Raw genomic sequence first — 21,201 nt, 5'->3', positions numbered from 1 at the left:
TTCATATTTATTTACAAATATAATGGTCCATGCACTGATAATGAAGAGCAGCAATATGATTGCTTTATGGTAGCCTAATATAGTCGATACGTTTGCTTCACAATAGCCTAGCCTATACACCAGTGAATGAATCATTATAAAATTTTTATGGCATACAATATTATCATCATATTCATAATGTAACATTGGGAACATTGTTCCATTTTTTTCAAAAACCACTTACCTGTGATGTTAGGCTGCTAGGCACTTTCTCCAATTAAGAGAGAGAAAAGCATACTGTACGGTAATGTAATTCTTTGAAAGCAAAGTTATAAAACAGTAAGAAAACTAACGCATTATTAATTTTATTTTAATTTTAATTTCACTCACCTTATGCCTATGTCAGGATAGACTAGTATCTACATATATTTCATGCATTCATGACATACCTTTTTCTTAATTATTTTGATATTTCTAGGCTGTGTGATTCGTCTGTTTTTTTCAAATTGTCACAAATCTCCAAAATTTTTTCCAGTATATTTATTGGAAAAAATCTGTGTATAAGTGCACCTGCTTCAAATCTGTATTTTTCAAGGGTCAACTGTATAGTACTTCTCAGAATTGGAGCATATTTTCCTCAGCTAAACATAATTTCCCCATATGATCAAGATTATATTATACTTGTAAGCTAATGAACAAATTTTTAAAAATTGTATTCTCTACACACATTTCTCAAGTACAATGTAAAAATCTTTAGTGAAAAAAATGGAGAAATTTAGACAATCCCAGATTTTAAAAAACTGAGAGGATTCATTGCCAGCATATCTGCCCTACAAGGAATACTAAAGGAAGTCCTTCGAGCAAAAGTAAAAAGATACTAGGTAATAATTCAAATCCAAGTGAAGAATAATATCGATAAAGAGTACTGGTAAAGGTAAATATAGAGGTAAATATAAAAGTATAATGTAAAGGTATATAATAATAAAGGTAATGTATGATAATATATTATTATAATAAAGGTACATATAAATATATTTGTAATATATAATAATAAAGACAAATGTAGAGGTAAATATAAATGTCAGGGTTTTTTTTGTTGATAACAAATTTCTTTCATAAAATAGAGAAGGGAACACTTCTCAACTCATTCTATAAGGCCATTGTTACCTTGATACCAAAATTAGACATCACAAGAAAGAAAATAACAGATCAGTATCTCTTATGCATACAAATGCAAAGATTCTCAACAAAACCCTATCAAGCCAAACCTAACAACATAGGGGAGGATTTTACACCATGATTAGTTGGGATTTATTCCAGGTATATGAAAATCAATCAACATAATAGAACATACTAATAGAATAAAGGACAAAAACCATATAATCATCTCAATAGATGCAGAAACAGCAACTGAAAAAATCCAGCACTCTTTCATGATAAAAATATTCGACAAGTTAGCAATAGAAGGAAACTCCTCTGCCTGTTAAAGGCATCTATGAAACACCAACCTCTAACATAATACTTAATGACAAAAGATTGAAGACTTCCCATAAGATCAGGAATAAGACAAGAATATCTACTCTCACCACTTTATTCACTGGAGGTTCTAGCCAGGCAACTAGGCAAGAAAAACAAAAAGCATTCAGATTGGAAAAGAAGAAATAAAACTATCCTTATTTGCAGATGACATGATCTTGTATATAAAAAGTCCTAACTAATCCTCCAAAAAAACTATTAGAGCTAATAAACAAGTTCAGCTGTTTGCAGGAACTTGCAGGAAACAAGAGCAATGTACAAAAATCAGTTGTACTTCTATACAGTAGTAATGGACCGTTCAAAAATGAAATTAAGAAAATAGTGCCATTTTGGAGTATTACTCAGCAATAAAAAAGAATGAAATATTGCCATTTGCAGCAACACAGATGGACCTAGAGATTATCATACTGAGTGAAGTAAGTCAGACAGAGAAAGACAAATAGTATATGATATCGCTTATATGCGGAATCTAAAAAATAATACAGATCAAGTTTTACAAGACAGAAACAGACTCACAGAAAAAACAAAAACAACAAAAAAAGTATGGTTACCAAAGGGGAAAGAGGGGGAGCAGGGATAAATTAGGAGTATGGGGTTAATGGATACATACCACTATATATAAAATAGATAAAGAACAGAGATTTACTATATAGCACAGGGAACTATATTCAATATCTTGTAATAACCTATAATTGAAAAGAATCTGAAAAAAATGTAAGAATCATTTTGCTGTACATCTAAACTAACACAATACTGTAAATCAACTATACTTCAATTAAAAAATTTAATATTCCATAGTATAACGAAGAATAAAATACATAGGAATGAATTTAGCAAAAGAAGTGCAACACGTTTAAGTTTTTGAAACATATGTTTCGAAAACTCAGAAACATCATTGAGAGAAATTAAAGAAAACCTACCTAAACGAACATTTTGTGTTCATGAATATGAAGACTTAATATTCGTGAGATGGCAGTACTCCCTAAATTGATTTACAGATTCAATGCAATCCCTATCGGAATCTCAGCTGTCTTTTTTTGTTGTTTTTTTTGCAGAAACTGTCAATCTGATCCTAAAATTCATGTGGTAAATTCAAGGGACCCAAAATAGTCCAAACAATCTTGAAAAAGAACAAAGTTGGAGAACTCCCACTTCTTAATTTCAGAATTTACTGTGAAGCTACAGTAATCAAACAGTATGGTACTGGCACAAGGATAGACATACCAGTGAGAGTTAAGAGTAAACCCTTACATTTGTGGGCAATTGATTTTCAACAAGGGTGCTAATATAGTTCAATAAGGAAAGAATAGTCTTTTCAACAGATGGTGTATTCACATAAAAAAGAGTGAAGTTGGACTTCTCTCACACACCACATATAAAAATTAACTCAAAATGGATTAGAAACCTAAATCTGAGAGATAAAACTGTAAAACTCTTAGAAGACAACTTAGATGTAAGTCCTCATAACCTTTAATTAGGTAATGGTGTCTTCTATATGACATCTAATGCACAAGCAGCTGAAGATAAAATAAATTGGACCAGCAAAATTTAAAACTCTGTGCTTCAAATGACATTATCAAGAAGGTGAAAAGACAGCTCAGAGAATGGGAGAAAATATTTACAAATCATATTTTGATAAGGACATATCTAAAATATATAAATAACTCTTACAACTCAAAAATAAAAACAACCCAATTTTAAATATAGGGAAGGAGATAAATAGATACTTCTCCAAAGAAATAGCCAATAAGTACATGGGAAAATGCTCAGTATCATTAGTCATTATGGACTAACGAAAAACCACTGTGAGATACCATTTCACATCTATTAGGATGACTGTAATAAAAAAAGATAGACAATAACAAGTATCGGTGAGGATGTGAAGAAACTGGAACCCCCATTGGTGGCTGGTGGAAATGTAAAATGGTGCAGCCAGTGTGGAAAACAGTTTGGCACTTTTTCGAAACCTTTGTGCTTCAAAAGACATTATCAGGGAAGTGAAAAGGCAACTCAGAATTGGTGAAAATATTTGCAGATCATTTATCTGATAAGGGACTTATAAGAAGGCTCACAGCTTAAAAAAAAAAACACGAAATTTTTAAATGGGAAAGTAAAAACGAGTTACCTATGATTCAGAAATTCCACTGCTAGGTATATACCCAAGAAAATTGAAAACATATGTTCATACTTAAACTTGTACACAAGTGTTCTTAGTAGCATTATTCATATTGACCAAATAGTGAAAGTAATCCCATTGTCCATTAACTGATGAGTAGATAAACAAAATATGCTAGATCTGTATGGAATACGACTTAGCCATAAAAAGGAATGAAGTACAGATTCATGGTACAACGTGGATGAATCTTAAAAAACATTATACTAGGGACTTCCCTGGTGGCTCAGTGGTTGAGAGTCTGCCTGCCAACGCAGGGGACACGGGTTCAATCCCTGGTCCAGGAAGATCGCACATGCCATGGAGCAGCTAAGCCTGTGCGTTGCAACTACTGAGCCTGCGCTCTAGAGCCTGCGAGCCACAACTACTGAAGCCCACGTGCCTAGAGCCCGTGCTCCGCAACAAGAGAAGCCACCGCGATGAGAAACCCGTGCACCGCAACAAAGAGTAGCCCCTGCTCACCACAACTAGAGAAAGGCCGAGCAGCAACAACAACCCAACGCAGCCAAAAAAAAAAAAAATACATTAAATAAATTAAAAAAAAAATTTACTAAGTGAAAGAAACCAGACAGAACAGGTTGTGTGTTGTATGATCCTGTTTATATTAATTGTCTAGAATAGGCAAATCCAGAGTTGGAAAATAGATTAATGGCTGCCTAGGGGTATGGGGAGTGACTGCTTAATAAGTACAGGGTTTCTTTTTGGTTATGATGGAAATATTCTGGTACTAGATACTGTTGATAGTTGCACGCCTTTGTGAATATACTAAAAACCACTGAATTGTAAACTTTATGTATACATTTTATGGTATGTGGATTATATCCCAATTTTAGAAGTATTTCCTAAATTCATTACTTTATTCTTGCTTGCTTCTCAAAATTTAAAGGCTTGTTTCCTTTTTTCTTTTTCTCCCACATCCAGGCTGTCAGCAATTCCTCTTGGTTATACCTCCCAGATATATTTAGTCTTCTTACTTTTAATCTTCACCGTCACCCTGGTAGCCCTGAACACCATCTTTCCTTGTCTGTGTTGCTGTGTCACCTGCCTCATAGATTCTCCTGCTTCCAGTCTTTCCTCACCTCCTCCTCCACCTTCCATCAATTTATTCTCCAAAAAATTAGCCAGAAGGATTTCCTTTAAAAATTAAGTGTATATGGGCTTCCCTGGTGGCGCAGTGGTTGAGAGTCCGCCTGCCGATGCAGGGGACACGGGTTCGTGCCCCGGTCCAGGAGGATCCCACATGCCACGGAGCGGCTAGGCCTGTGAGCCTGCGCGTCCGGAGCCTGTGCTCCGCAACGGGAGAGGCCACAACAGTGAGAGGCCTGCGTACCGCAAAAAAAAAAAAAAAAAAAATTAAGTGTATCGTGGCATTCTCCTACTCTAAACCCTTCAGTAAAATCGAGACTCCCCTAGTGACTTAAAATGCTGGAGTGATGTGCCACTTGCCTACCTCTGTATCCTCATCTCCTACTTTACTCTGCACTTTACTAATCTCGTGTCACAGTTGCCTTTTCTCTGCTTTAACTAGCCAAGGTTTTTCCTGCTCTAGGGCTTTTGCACGTGCTAGTCCCTCTGCCTGGCACACCTTTCCCTATAGTTTTTGGCATGGCTGGCTCCATTCTTCCTTAAACATCATCCCCTCAAATAGACCTTCTGTGGCCATTCTAACTGAAAAAAAAAAATAAAAAAAAATAATGCTTTGCCCCATTATTTTCATCTCAACATTTTTTATTTCCTTAGTAGCACTTACCATGTTTTTGTTTTTAATTTATTGCTTTTTTACTCTTTTCTTTTTAAGTCTGTTCCCCTCACTAGACTTTAAGTCAAGCGCCATATTATCATGGGCTATCATTGTTTCCCTAGTGTCTAGTGCAGCACCTGTCACATCATAAGTGTTCAATACATATTGGTAAATGACTGATTGAATGAAAGAATTAGATCTTTTTCTGAAAATCCCTGAAGACTTTACATATCTTACTTACTAATTTAGCATTTTAAGATAGATATTCCTTCTTCCACAAAATGTATTTTTAAAAATTAAATAAGATTGGCCCCCAAATTATCCCCTGAGAAACTCCATCATTGATGTTTTTTCTCTGAAAAAAATTCCACCTTCATCTCCTACCATTTTTATTATTGAGGATAAATTTATTTTTGTTTTCTATTCAGAGTGATGGCTGTTTTGGTACTTCAGGTGGAATTCGTCCTTTTCAGCTTCAAAACTGGAAGCAGAAAGTTAGTCGGACTAAGAAAGCAGAATTCGTACGTACAGCAGAAAAATTTAAAAATCAGTAAGTATAAAAACATTATCTTCAGATAACATTACTAGCCACTTTATGGTGAACAGCATAAAAATTCTACTACACCCTATCCAGTCCCACACTAAGTTATGAAATTCTAGTCACTAGTCTTTCAGATGTAAAACAAGAGAAAGGTGAGAAGTGTGAAATAGACATATGATAATAAGCTATTTAGTATAAAGTTAATTTTAAGTATAGTTATTTAAATTTTATTTATTTATTTTTACCATTTTGAGACAGTGTATATCAACAAAAACAAAAGTTATTTCTTTAGATCACATATATCAAGTAACAGATTAAATACATTTTTACTTACCTAGGTGAGCACTCAGTAAATCTTTTTGAGTGAGTGAATAATTTTAATGAAACGTCTGTGCTGTACCCTTGAGGTTTTTTTATTGGCCTTTTCATTGGTTTCCCTTCCTTGGTCTCTGCCCTTTCAGATCCATCCTGCACATTATGACTAGAATGATTGAGAAGTTGGCATTTATTTTAAGTTTTAGTGTATATGTATTTTTAAAATAACCAGTGATATTTACTCAATGTTCAACATTATCGGTAGCACCATATGATATGATGAATATCATGAGTAAAGATAAAAGAATTAGTATTCAGAACACCCAACCCTATCCTATAGCTGGAGGCTTTGTACAAACACTGCTCTGAATTTATACAATATCAGTTTGCTAAGGAACCAAGAGAAAAGGAGTCATTTGTAAGAAATAGTCTCTGGACCAGAATTAGTGGCAGTTGGGTCTGTTTAGAAATTCTACCAATAAAAAGTGTACTGTTCGAATTTTGAAAAGTTAGACCGTACTGTAGTCTTGTGAGATTGAATTCTCACTGTATTTGTATAATTTTTATATTTTTAATACTCAGAATTTGATAAAATACATTTTTTTAAAAATTTCCAAAATGCATTACCTTAGATAGAATTGGACTCTAGGTTAAGAATTCTGGTCATGTTTCTCTCTAGATAGGGTAATCCACCAGGCAGTTAATGTCCATATATATAGCAAACCAGTAGATTATGCCAGTATAGATAGATACCTTGTCTATCACTGTGTGTAGGTTTTGTAACTCTGATTAATCTTCCTTCATCTGTTGTAAGGTTTTAGAAAAACTCATTGAAAGAGTATTAGAAAAATTCATTGAAATTGAATCCAACAATTCTCATTGGATGCAAAGGAAAGAACACCATTTGTAATATAATTGTTTTATTTTCAGAATAGGTTATACATTCACATAATTCAAAAATCAGTTCATATCAAAGGGTCTACAGTGGAAGGTCTTTGTTTCAAACACTTCCGTTCCCCTCAGCTAGTAGTTTTAGTTTCTTATGTATCCTTCCAGAGATCTTTTATGTACTTACAAGGAAATAAAAAGACATATTCAGATGGTTCCTTTTTTATATAAATGGTAGCATACTGTATACACTGTTCTGCATCTTGTTTTGTTTTTTTAACTTAAGAATATATCCTAGATACCAAGGAGTTATTGATTTTGTCAGGCATGATAATGGCATTATAATTATATATGTCAAGTATCCATAATCTGTAGAAATGCACACTGAAGTATGTTGTGGTGAAACTATATAATGTAGTAGATTTACTTTAGAATACTTAAGCAAAAAAGGAAGAGAAAAGGTAAGAAAAGGTAGCTGAACCAAGAAGGAAAAAGGTAAAACTGTTGAGTGAATCAGAGTGATATGAGGTATATATTGTATGAAGCTATCTGAGGGGAGTCGGTTTACCATTCTCTACTTTTGGGTATATCTAACATTTTCGTATAAAACCTTTGTTAAAAAAGAGTGTATCTTGGAGATCTTTTCTTATCAGTACATAGAACACGGTACTACTGCATTGTATTCCACTGTAGGGGTGTACCATCATTTATTTAACCTGCCCCTTAGTGATAGACATTTGGGTTATAGTAAATCTTATGTTATAACATAATGCTGAATTAATTGCAGTTTCCACATAGGTTCACATTATGTTGCACATGTGTGAGTGTATCTTTAGGAACAATTCCTAGAAGTAGAAATGCTGGGTCAAAGGTATATGAATTTGCAAATGTGATGAATATTGCTAAATTGTCCTCCATAGGCAATTTATGATTTCACCAACAATATATGAGAGGACCCATTTCATCACAGTTTTATCATCAGAATATATTATTTAAAGTTGTGATTTTTTTCCCTAGTCTGATAGGTATACAGTGTTACCATGGTATAGTTTTAATATTCATTTCTCGTATTATGAGTGAGGTTGAACACCTTTTCATATGTTTGGCAATTTGTCTCCATTACTACATTTTGAATGTCTTTATAGGTTAATATTTCTAATCCAGGAATATCAAAACATACTTACTGTCGTCACATATCCTGTGTCCATGACAAACATTTCTATTTGATCATAGTAACTTCCCCCACCCCAACCAGAGACTAGATGGGCTGGAGTCCTCAGTGCAGGACTCCAGTAGCTACCCTCAATCTGTTAGAGTTGACCTGCAGACTGACATCTATTTGACGTCTCTGTTCTACCCCTTCCTTCCTTTCCCAACATACGTGCAAGTTATGACCTCTTCAGCCTTTGGGGCAGCCAGGTAGGGCCTGTGACATTCTCATCTGTTTACCCCAGTATGCCTTATGGATATTAAATTTTTCTCTATATGTGGCAAGTGAAAAAGATTGGGAAACTCTACCTTAGATAGTTGCCCCTCGGGTTATATGAAATTAAGTCAGTGGCCAGAGATACTCCACCACTCATTAAATTCAGGATTAGTGGAGAAGTCATGTTAATTTCCACCTTGTGGGAGAAAGAAAACAGGCGTTGAGAAAGTAAATTTCTGTGTCCAACTAAAAAAATTTCTTGATGGTAATAGTCTTGTTTTACCCCGGGGTTCAAGCTAACATTAAAAGTCCTACCTACCAATAGGTAGATGGACTAAAGCCAAGGAGCAAGGATGAGACGAAGGAAGCTTTGAAGTAAATGTAGACAGTATCCCTTAAATATACAAAAATTCCTAGATTGTTTGCCTTTTGAAGTTTTAGTTTTACTAATATTAATAACTTGCATTTCCATAGTGCATTTTACTGTATAAAGATCCCTCACATATATTAGCTCATACAATATTAATCACAGCCCTGTTGGGTAGTGGTGAGTTGTTATTATTCACTTTTTATTGATGAGGATGTTCATGCCTGGAGAGGTTAAATGTCTTGGCTTATGCTACAAAGTTAACAGTATCTCCTATTGAAAGCAGCCATCAGCAGTGGTGACAATTTTCAGCCCACGGTGAGATTGAGTTGGAATCAATAGCCAAAAGTTTATGTGTTTTCAAAGCAAGTCTATGATTAAATTTTCTTAAATTAACATTTTGTAACTTAAGTAACAATTCAAATTACTGTTGATTTTAGTTGAACTTAACAGTTTTCTAACTACTATTTTGACTCCTTAGCCTTATTGATCCAAGTAATTATATTTTGAATCCTTAGATGAATTAATCCAAATATAAAGTACAGATTGTAAGTATCTTCATATTTTAAACAATTAAAAATATACTTAAATCATATTTACACTATTTGTTTCTTTCCCTAAAGAGTTATTAACATAGAAAAAGATAAACACAATCATTTCTACAACCAAAAAAGTGACTTCAGAATTGAACATAGTATGCTGGAAGAATTGGAAAATAAATTGATTAACAGCCGGAAAACAGACAGTAAGTGGAGTTCATGATGAACAAAACCTGAGATATAAAGTTATAGTTTTGCCCTGTGCTTTGTCTTTGTTCATTGACTGTGTTATTTTCTCTATCAAGGTACTTTCTAGCTGGTAATGAGTTTATCTTTTAGGGGTATGTATTTATTTTTTGGGGTCACTAGTTATTCTGACTGGATTGTTTTCTGTGTGTATTTCTTTAATTTTAATAGGAAAAAGAGGGTTTTGTTTTCTGGTTGTCAAATCAATTAATGCTATTAAATTTTTTTAAAGTAAAGGGAAATTGATTCCTGGGCTGTCTGATCTTAGCTCATCACCACGATCTTACTGACTGAGCCCCGGACTAAGTAAGCATCAACAGATTCAGAGCCTGTACTTAATGGTATGAAGTGGTCAAGTCACATAATTGCTTAAACTGGAGTTTACTTGTCTGTGATATAAAACCTACCATTTCTACCATAGTAGAGCTGTCTGTGCATCTGATGAAATAATATATAAGAAAGTGCCTTAGAGGTTGTACAATGAATATGTTCTGTTGTTTGTTATGAATATTAATCATTGTTAACAGTGTACTAAATGTTGGCCTTAAAAAAGAATTCTACAAGAATACTTTGTTTCCTTGTAGAGTAGATTTTATATGCTGCAAAGTCCTTATGTTATAATAATAAAAACATCTTAGCTTTGATTAAAGGAAAAATAATGGTTATCAACCCACTGAGCTTTATAAAATATTAAGACTTATTATATAGAGATTATACTGCTCATGGGACTCCCTTATAGTCAATTAAAAGAATATTTTAATAAGTTTTTCCTTTCAGAATGTAAGATTGCGCTATTTTAAAAAGTCATCTTTTGTGAGATAGTGGCAAGAATCATTCTCCCTCTTGTGTTGGAATGATAAGACCTAACATAAATGCCAAATTGCCAGTTCTCCTCTTTGATTCATAAAGGAATCTAAGCATCCCTTGTTTAATATTTCTTAATGTCCCTCAGTTCTTTTACAGACAACAGCAAGGCTGATCTTTCTGTCTCTCAGTCATGCCATTAAGTAGAGTGTCTCCATTCTGTGCATTTTAAATTATTTGATTTTCCCCCTTTTAAGGCAACTTTATTTTTATCATTTTATTTCTCTTCTACAATTTTGCCTCTCTTTATTCACACTTTGTGTTTATTTTATCTAGGAGAAGAAGGAATGCACTGTGTTAGTATAAGGATATAGAAATTTCCCCTTCACATATTACAGCTCAGGAGTACAAAAAACATATTCCTTACATCAAATATCATGCCACAATTTTAGCCTGAATTTATGTAATATTGTATTTGAATGGTTTGCCTGCAGTGCAGAATGTCAGTTCCAAATGAATTAATAAAAGATCATTTGCCCGGACTTCCCTGGTGGCGCAGTGGTTAAGAATCCGCCTGCCAATTCAGGAGACATGGGTTCGAGCCCTGGTCCGGGAAGATCCCACATGCCGCGGAGCAACTGAGCCCGTGTGCCACAACTACTGAGCCTGTGCTCTAGAGCCCGCAAACCACAACTACCGAAACCCACGCACAGCAAAGAAGACCCAACGCAGCCAAAAAAAATAATAAATTAATTAATTAATTAAAAAAATAAAAAGATCATTTGCCCTGTAGCAGTATCACTGTAGCTGATCAAACTGTGGCAAAAATAAAATAACAAAAAACACTTTCCTGATTACTTTACTAGGGAAGTTTCTTGACCTAAAGTTTCAACAGTAAGACTCTGTAAAATACATTGGATAAAGTTTCTACTTTTATGGAACATTTGAATTTTAATAAAAAATAGAACAAGCCAAAGTCACATACACATATTTGAGGTTTGTTTTGAATATTAGCACTGGCTTCAGGCCTAAAGGTAAACTTTTTAAAAAATAATTGCTTTTAAGGACTTTTGAACAGAGCTTTTTGGTGCCTCATGTTCATTTGTGGAAAAGTTGCAAAAAAATAAGAGAGGGGGGTGCATAAGTAAAATACCCAAAGATGATAAAATATTACTATATATGAATATGTATATGAATGTGAATATTTGACTTTAGCCTAATAATTTAAGTAAATATTAAACTTCAGAAAGAAAATATGAAAGAAGAACCCAGTCTTCCTGTTGCTGATACGGAACATCTGAAAATGGCTTTGAGACCCTCTTCTGTTCTTCAGGCTTTTATTGTGGGCCTAACACTTTACTTCAGACTGGTCCTTTGGCTGAGCTTGGCAACCTGTAGCATACATACCAGTAAATGGCACCTGAGACATCTCCTCAAGGCCATGACTGTGACACCAGTGGGTATCACCAGCCCCATCTTAGAGGATGTGGTTAGATGAAGTTAATTCTCACTAGGAAGTTTGTCAGTATTCATAGAATTAATATTGGTTAGACAGTTTTAATATTCCAACAGTAGTTGAGGTCAAAATCTATGTCCATAAATTAAAACAAATTAAAAGAGAAAGAAAAAAACTGTTAAAGAACAAAACATGACTAAACCTATGCTACTGATCCATGTATTTGAGTGTCCAATAACTCAGTCTCTAGAGTTTAAAAAAATATTTCCAAGGACATTTCCTTGGCACAGGTTATAGTAAGATTTAGCCTATTGTGCTTTAAAACATTAGAGGAAATTGAGAGATGGTTTAGTTAGAGCAAGAGTTTGTTCAGGCTGTTTTGACACTTATAAATAACCATCTTTTGTTCATTATTTAATTGCTCTTCACTATCATTTATTAAATAGTGGTGATCATAAGGGAGTGACATAAGTGGTGACTATAAGGGAGTCCCATGAGCAGTATAATCTCTATATAATAAGTCTTGTGTGAAGAATCCTGAACCAATTTGTCATAGAGTTATTTTAAAGTACATACTTCTCCCTTACAGGAGTAAAAATCCAGCAACAATTGGCCAAAATACACAACAATGTAAAGAAACTTCAGCATCAGTTAAAAGATGTGAAGCCTACACCTGATTGTAAGTAAATTTAGATTTTATATTTTTTCTCATGTATTAGTTTTTTCTTTTGTTCATTAGAAAAGTTTATATTTTTCTAGTAAGAATTTTTCTATTTGGCATTAATGGAGGAGCTAAGCCCTACTTTTTGGTTAGGGATTAATAAGGATACATCAGAAAACTGTAATATCTGGTGTTTATGTATTTTTTTATCTTTAAAATGCTATCAAACCCTTACAACTTATGAAGTAGACAGAACAGATAATAGTGTCACATACAGGATGAAGAATCTGTGGTATGCAAAGATTCAGATTCAGCTGATGAAGAGGAAAAAAAGACTGATTTCTTGATTCTTAGCCTAGTGTTTTCCCATCATTTGCTTTTTGAAATTATTGCCTTTCAGAGGCATTTCAAATACCTAAGGGAATGGCTAAGTAGTATTGGGGCAAATTCTAGTCATTTGTGAAAAACAAAATTGTATCCTTACCTCCTTGCTTAAGCCAGCATTCATTTCTGAGAGATCAAAGCAATGCAGTAAAGTGCTCAAGATGTATGGACTTAAGAATCAGACACATGTTGGGTCAAATCCTTGAACTATCAGTTAAGTGATTTTAGGCAAGTTACCTGATCTCTTTGAGCTTTCATTTACTTAGCTCTAAAATGGAGATAATCATACAACCTAACTCATAGAGTTGTTGCAGGAATGAAGTGAGACAATGCACATAAAGCATTTATGCACTGCTTATAACATAGTAAGCAATAAAAAATAGTAAATATAATTATTATTTATTAAATTAATACATGAAACCATTAAAATATTAGAAAGGAACATGGGTTAATATTTTTATAATTGTATTATAATTTATAAGAATGACAAAGATCAGAAACCATAAAGAAAAAAGTGGACATAATTGACTATTAAAAAATACCTCAAAACCATAAGCAAAGTTGAAATACAAATTAGGAAAATATTAGCAGTATATATGTGACTTAAAAAGCTAATATCCATAATGTGTAAAGAGTACCTACAAATTAGAGCAACAGAAAAATGGGCAAAGATTGTAAGTTGCATATTATAGCAAAAGAAACACAAAACACATGTGAAAAGGTGCTCAGGCTTATTAATTATTATAAAAATGTCAATTAAATCAATGACAATAAATTTTTGGTTATTTTGGAACTGGCTAGAATTACATGGGAAGGAGCACTCTCAAGAACTGTAAAGAGATAGAGCCTCTTTGAAGGACAGTGTGACAGTATTTAGCATACTGTAAAGTGGGCATACTTTTTTGATTTAGCATTGAAGGTTATCAGTTATCCTCTAAAAGTATTTATTTGAGGTGGCAGGGATAGACTGAGAGTTTGGGATTGACATGTACACACTGCTATGTTTAAAATAGATAGCCAACAAGGTACTGTATAGCACAGGGAATGCTGCTCGATATTCTGTAATAACCTAAATGGGAAAAGAATTGAGAAAGAATAGATACATGTGTATGTATAACTGAATCACCTTGCTGTACACCTGAAACTAGCACAACATTGTTAATCAACTATACTCTGATATAAAATAAAAATTAAAAATATTTATTTGAGCATGCAAAAATATGTATGCAAAGATAGTTACTACAGCATTGCATCTATTTAAAGGTTCATCAGTTGGAGAATTAATTAAATGAATTAGGGTAGCATTAGACAATGAAATACCATGTAGCCATAAAAAGAATGAAGTAGCCATATATATATTGATATGGAAAGTTAACTACAGCATTTTGTTAAAGAAAAAGTGCATGTCACAAAAAAATATATGTGGTATAAAATATTTTTTGGGAAAAATATTTAAGATATGTACATAGGAAAAAATCTGTAATAAAAAAACTGCAATCGGGGCTTCCCTGGTGGCTCAGTGGTTGAGAGTCCGCCTGCCGATGCGGGGGACACAGGTTCGTACCCCCGTCCGGGAAGATCCCACATGCCGCGGAGCGGCTAGGCCCGTGAACCATGGCTGCTGAGTCTGCGCGTCCGGAGCCTGTGCTCCGCAACGGGAGAGGCCACAGCAGTGAGAAGCCCGCGTAACGCAAAAAAGAAGAAAACAAAAACAAAAAACTGCAATCATAAAAATTCACTTTTTAAAAGCACATTTTTTTCTTATCCTTTAGGCTAAGAAATGTGTTTTTTTAATATATATATATATATATATATATATATATATATATATATATATATATATATATATATATATAATTTTTGCGGTACGCGGACCTCTCACCGCTGCGGCCTCCCCCGCCGCGGAGCACAGGCTCCGGACGCGCAGGCCCAGCGGCCATGGCGCACGGGCCCAACTGCACCGCGGCATGTGGGATCCCTCCGGACCGGGGCACGAACCTGCGTCCCCCACACCGGCAGGCGGACCCCCAACCACTGCGCCACCAAGGAAGCCCCCTAAGAAATGTTTTTAAATTAAGGGAACATTCTAATTTTCTTCCTAATTTTTAATCCTTAGTCATAATAAAGTATGACATAATTTTTCCTTTTTTTCTTTTTACAGTTGTTGAAAAGCTCAGAGAAATGATGGAAGAAATTGAAAATGCAATTAACACTTTTAAGGAAGAGCAGAGGTTGATGTATGTTTTAAATACATTTTAATATACAATTATTTACCTTTTTTTCAATAACTCTTTACTAGATTGTTGTATGTAAACTATTTTATTGTTATGTATTTAATACTAGTCTTACACAAAGGCAATATAAAACCTCTTTTCTTTTACTTTAGGTTTTAGACTGCTTTTCATGTTTGAAGTGAATTTTCATTTATATTTGGACACTATAAAATCTCAAATAAGAATTTGAAAGATTGTTTTTTCTCTGAGGAAACTCTTTTAAGGCTTAGATTTATAAATGTTAATAATGTAAAGTGAAGAAGATGACATCAAAAGAGTTGGGAATAATAAAATTTGAAGAAAAATGAAGGGTTAATATGGATTGGTTTGTATCTTATTTTTCAAACTTTATTTTTAAAATTTTAGCTATGAAGAGCTTATTAAAGAAGAGAAGACAACTAATAATGAGTTGTGTGCCATATCAAGAAAAATTGACACATGGGCTTTGGATAATTCGGAAACAGAGAAAGCTTTCAGAGCAATGTCGAGCAAAGTTCCTGTAGACAAAGTAACACCAAGTACTCTTCCAGAAGAAGTGGTAGAGTTTGAAAAATTCCTTCAGCAAGCAGGAGGGCGACAAGGGGGCTGGGATGATTATGATCACCAGAACTTTGTAAAGGTGAGAAACAAGCATAAAGGGAAGCCAGCATTTATGGGAGAAGTTCTTGAACACCTTCCTGGAAGAACACAGGATGAAGTTCAACAGCATGAGAAATGGTATCAAAAATTTCTGGCCCTAGAAGAAAGGAAAAAAGAGGTAATAACAATTATAATAGCTATTATTTGTTGTATATTTTTGTGTTCTAGGACTGTGCTAAACTCTTTAACACGTATTATTAACTTTACAACAACCCCGTGAGATGTGTTACAGTTTTTCCCCCCATCTTATAGAGGGTGAAACTGAGGCATTGAGAAGTGAAGTCATTTTAGTGGAACTATAGTTGGACATCCTCAACATCCAGCATATCTACTCCAGTAAATAATACAGTGGGTCAGAAAATGTCTGACAGTGGGCAACACCCTCTGTGTCCACTAGAAGTGTGGGAAATGCAGATTTACCCAGGCTTTTGATAAAAGTCATCTTACCAGCAAAGGCCACATTATTTTCAACAGAAACTAAAGAGGCAGTAGAAAGAAAGCTCTTTGACTCAAAAGTTTCTTTTAGTTTTGGCACTTCAGCCTCATTGTTTATTTTAAAAGACTCAAAATTTTGGCAACTCCAGAGTAAAGGGGTAACTCTTAATTGCAGCAAATACCTAAAAAGTTCCATTTTCACAAAAATATTATTCTGGGTCTGGTTTAGATCAGGATTTCTCAACATTAGCATTGTTGACCATTTGGGCTGGATAATTCTTCGCTCTGGGGGCTCTCCTGTGCATCGTAGGATGGTTAGCAGCATCCTTGACCTCCACCCATTAGATGCTGGTAGCAGCCCCTGAATTGTGATTATCAAAAATATTTCCAGACATTACCAGATGTCCCCTGGAGGGTAAAAATTGCCCCTGGTCAAGAACCATGGGTTTAGATAGTCTAAGTTTGAGTCACTTTTTTGTAGACTTCAGCTAGATAAACTTTAACTCGATTGGTTTAACAAGAAAGGTATGACAGTTCAACAAACAGCATACCTAAGGAGCATTAAAGAAATATTTGATTGCACGTGTAGTCTAAAGTTTTAGAAGAAATAGCTGGCATTTGTTGTTGCAGTTGTTTCTGCCCAAAATAAGTTGAATGTTCGTAAGGTTGAGACTTGAAACTTTAAGAAAAACTTTGAAACATAAGTCATTTTTAAAAACTCAAAATAACAAGCAATTAAGAATTATTTGGGATTTTTTTCTCCACGATACTGAAAACTTGAGGTCCACAGGCCAGCAAAGTGGTCCGTGGACCAGCAAAGTCAGCATCACCTGGGAACTTGTTAGAATTTAGCAGGCCCCAACCCCAGACCTAATCTCAACTCTGGGGGCGGGGCCCCAAAATCTGTGTTTAAACAAGTACTCTAGGTTATTATGTTAACAAGCTAAAGTTTGAGAACCACCTATCTAGGGAAAAGGAACAGACACAGTGCTTCTTGTAATGAAGGTAAACCACCTGGATTCCGGCTTTCTCTTCTTATTCCCAGCCACTCTGTTTCCTGATATCTGATGATTGATTGGATGTAGGGGTGAGGTAAGAGGGGGTGTGAAAGTGGAGGTGTCATTTACTGAAGTAGGACATGGTGGAAGAGAAGAGGGAAGTTTGGGGGTAAAGCATCAGGAATGCAGTTTCAAATCTGTTGAGTTTAAAATGTTGAGTAGGAAATTTACCATTTTTATCTCCCATTTCCTTTAATATATCCTGTGTTTTGCCTAAATGAACATACTTATTTTCAGACATTCCATGAACTTTCTGGCCCAACTACCCTTGCTTATCTTGTTCTCACTTTTTGGAACCTCCTTCTTTCTTCCCCCTTCCACTATCAACCTGCCCAAATCTGCCCAGATCAGATGCTGCTTCCTTTCTGCTCACTCAAACATAAATAGTCTGCTCAGAATTTCACTAGTACTTGTTTATATGTCTTGTGTGATGTGTGATGGCACATTCTGCATTCTAGTATTTATGTACATATCTCACCTCAAGCAATGCTGCTCAAACTTGGTGCATGGACTGGATGTTAGTTTGCAAACTATTCTGGTCTTCAGTGAGTTATCATGATTGCATGAGAATCAGCTACCCAGTAAGTACACTATTTAGTTCAGGTGGCTGTTTTTTCACAGAAAACTTTCTCATTGAGGAAGCAGTACACTGATGTACATCCTGGCATGAATTCCTGATATTGTTGTGGACCAGTACTTTGAGTAGCACTATACTAGATGGCATTTGGTATTGTTTTAATCTTCTATGGTTCCCGTCACATTGTCTTGCGTATAGTACACATAGCATAAGGATTTATTTAATGAAAATGAATGATACACCATAAGGAAAGATGAGGAAATGATTTCCCAACTTGAGGGGAAAGTAATTCAGTGGATGTTTCCTTTATGTCAGAGAAGGCTGCTAGAATTTTAACTAATCTTTACATACCCATATATAAAGATCTGAAGCTATTTTACTTTTTACTTTTTTTTACACTTACGAAGCACTATGTGCCAGGCATTTACTCATTTAAACTTCACAACAACCCTGTTTGAGAAGTGCTGCCTACCACTTACAGATGAGCAAAATGAGGACAGAGACATTTAGTGACTCGTCCAAGGTTACACCTAGTAAATGGCAAAACCAGGATTTGGTCCCAAATACCTGGCTTCAGAGCACATACTCTCAACTACCCCACTTTTAATTCCTCTTCTGATATTTTGACCAGAGATAGGTCACTCAGAAAGGATTCTAAGCCTAGAAAGAAGATTTGGAAGCAGAAGTGAAATGATCAGAGGAAAGGGATGTTTCCCCTGAACACAAATGAAGGAGGTAAAGGGGAGGAAGATACTTAATGAGGTGTTGTCCTTGTGTACCTGGGGATTAAAAGAGGAAGAGAAAGGCTGATGGAATAGCCATTATTCAGTGTTTTAAAAGATACATTAAATTTTTTACAAATAGAAATAGAAAAAACCTGCATTGGTTTAAAAAAACACTTTTAAAAACTAAGCAACTAGCATCCTGCATCACTATTCTAGAAAGAAAGATGGATTTGAGGTTGTATTTTAAAATGGTTTTGGTGGGAATTTTCTGGCAGTCCAGTGGTTAGGACTCAGCTCTTTCACTGCCGGGGCCCAGGTTCAATCACTGGTTGGGGAAGTAAGATCCCGCATGCTGCACAGTGTGGCCAAATTAAAAAATAAAATGCTTTTGGCTATTAAAAGTATTTTTTCTTGCTATGTTTTAACCATTTAGTCTATTCAGAATTGGAAAACCAAAAAGCAGCAAAAAAAGGAGGAAATTTTCAAGATAAAGGAAAAAGCGGAGAACATACCAATGCTTTTTCATAATAAACAGGAAGATAATCAAAAGCAAAAAGAAGAACAAAGAAAGAAGCAGAAATTGGCAGTTGAAGCTTGGAAAAAACAGAAAAGTATAGAAATGTCAATGAAATATGCTTCCCAGTTAAAAGAAGAGCAAGAGAAGGAGAAAAAGCAGCAGAAAGAACGTCAACGCCAATGTAAACTAAAATTGCTGCTAGAAACTTATACCCAGCAGAAGAAAGAACAGGAAGAATTTTTGAGACTTGAAAAGGAGATTAGGGAAAAGACAGAAAAGGCAGAAAAAAGAAAAACCGCTGCTGATGAAATTTCCAGGTTTCAAGAAAGAGTGAGTAAATACATTTCCTAAATAATTTTTCAGTGATACACATGGAGGTATTACTTCCAGGTTCAGTTCAGCAAAAATTAATTGAATCCTTCTTATATATCTGGCCTGGACCTAGCATTAGTACACCAAAATAAGTGGGCCATGCTCCCTGCTTTCTAGTAGATTATAGTCTACTGGGAAAGACTGGTGTGCAAATAGAGGACTTCAGTATAATATGGTAAACAGTGTGGTGATTGAGGTGTGGACAGAGAACTTTCGGAGGTGGATGTGCAAGAAAGAAAGCTTACCATAACTGTGAGTGTGAGACAGAAGGTGATACTTGAGTTGAGTCTTGGAAGAGAAGAAAGGGGAAGGAAAGGGGAGATCTTTCTTAGTACAGTGAACATGAATGGGCAGCTTGGAGGAGTGTAACAGAGTAGTTTGTGGGGGAAACTGTAAACACTTCAGTATTTTTAGGGCATCAACTGGGAGATGGGAACCAGCAGGAGACAAGGCTGGAAAGGTAGCCACAGGCCAGGCCATGAATGTCTTGTTTCCTTTGCCGAACTGGCTGGCTTTTCCCTATAGGTGATTTGCTTACTAGTTCACTGTCCATCTCCCTACCGTAATGTAAGCTCCATGAAGGCAGAGGTTTTGCCCTTTTTGTTCATCCTTTACCCTAGGGTCTAGCACATTATAGATACTCAACATATACTTAAAGGAATCAAGGTTATTGCTGAGAGGATTATAGGTGATTTTAAACAAATGTATATAAGAAAAATCCTAATCAAAGAAAGAAGTTGCAATCTTATTATCAGACAGGGTGGAATTCAGTCCAAATGTATTAAAAAAGACAAGGAAGGGTACTTTAAAATGAAAAAGAGTACAAATGAGAGGTAAGTGCTATGAATTGTTATATGCATCAGAATACATAGGAACAACACTCATAAAGCAAAAATAAGGGAAATACAAAGAAAAATAATAGGAAAAAACCACATTACTAGTGGGATTTCTTTTGGTTCATATATAAAAATCTCCCTAAATAACAAAAGATCCACTCCCCAAAAAGGCAAGCAGGTCACATAATTAAAGGCTTAGGAAAAAAAAGAAAACCTGTTATACAGAAAATATATGAGAGGTCTAAAACCAGACATATCTGTATTGATAAGTGAAAATAGGCTAACTCACCCATTAAAAGGAAGTTTTAGACTGAGCCATAAAATAAAACAAGAAACGCCTAAAAGAAGGTGATTCAGAAAGGATGTGCATGTATTACATTTATATTCAGAAAATAAAGCTCTTACCTTTTTTGGAAAAAGTTGATATTAAAGGAGTATTGCTACTTAAGGTAATTTAATTTTACTTTAAACTTTATTAAAGTTTACTTTAATAAACTTTGAAACAGATTCTAGCTGATTTTAATTTCTTAATGTTATCTTTTTTGTTGGTATATGTCTTTTAGGATTTACATAAACTTGAATTGAAAATTCTAGATAGACAATCAAAGGAAGATGAAAAGGCAGAAAAACAAAGAAAACTGGCAAAATTAAAAGAAAAGGTACTCAGTCCTGAGATTAATTTATTTTCATTGTTATTATCCTAATTCATTGAT

At 34.8% G+C, this 21,201-nt stretch overlaps 1 protein-coding gene across 2 annotated transcripts in view; it reads left to right on the top strand.

Moving 5' to 3' along the window:
* CCDC112 (coiled-coil domain containing 112) overlaps window positions 1-21,201 on the top strand; it is a 30,614-nt gene that overhangs the window by 7,508 nt on the left and 1,905 nt on the right. Inside the window, exons 2-8 of one of the 2 annotated variants that reach the window (XM_082652045.1) lie at window positions 5,858-5,979; window positions 9,590-9,711; window positions 12,601-12,690; window positions 15,218-15,293; window positions 15,696-16,086; window positions 19,197-19,610; window positions 21,052-21,147. In XM_082652045.1, coding sequence (XP_082508171.1) covers window positions 5,858-5,979; window positions 9,590-9,711; window positions 12,601-12,690; window positions 15,218-15,293; window positions 15,696-16,086; window positions 19,197-19,610; window positions 21,052-21,147 — 1,311 coding nt within the window. The remainder of the gene's footprint in view (window positions 1-5,857; window positions 5,980-9,589; window positions 9,712-12,600; window positions 12,691-15,217; window positions 15,294-15,695; window positions 16,087-19,196; window positions 19,611-21,051; window positions 21,148-21,201) is intronic. The other variant, XM_082652046.1, reaches the window with a different exon arrangement.

This window comes from Grampus griseus (assembly GCF_964374135.1).
Source record: "Grampus griseus genome assembly, chromosome: 3".
Taxonomy (NCBI): Eukaryota; Metazoa; Chordata; class Mammalia; order Artiodactyla; family Delphinidae; genus Grampus; species Grampus griseus.
Note: the sequence above shows the minus strand (reverse complement) of the source record. Positions and strands in the feature narration are given on the sequence as shown.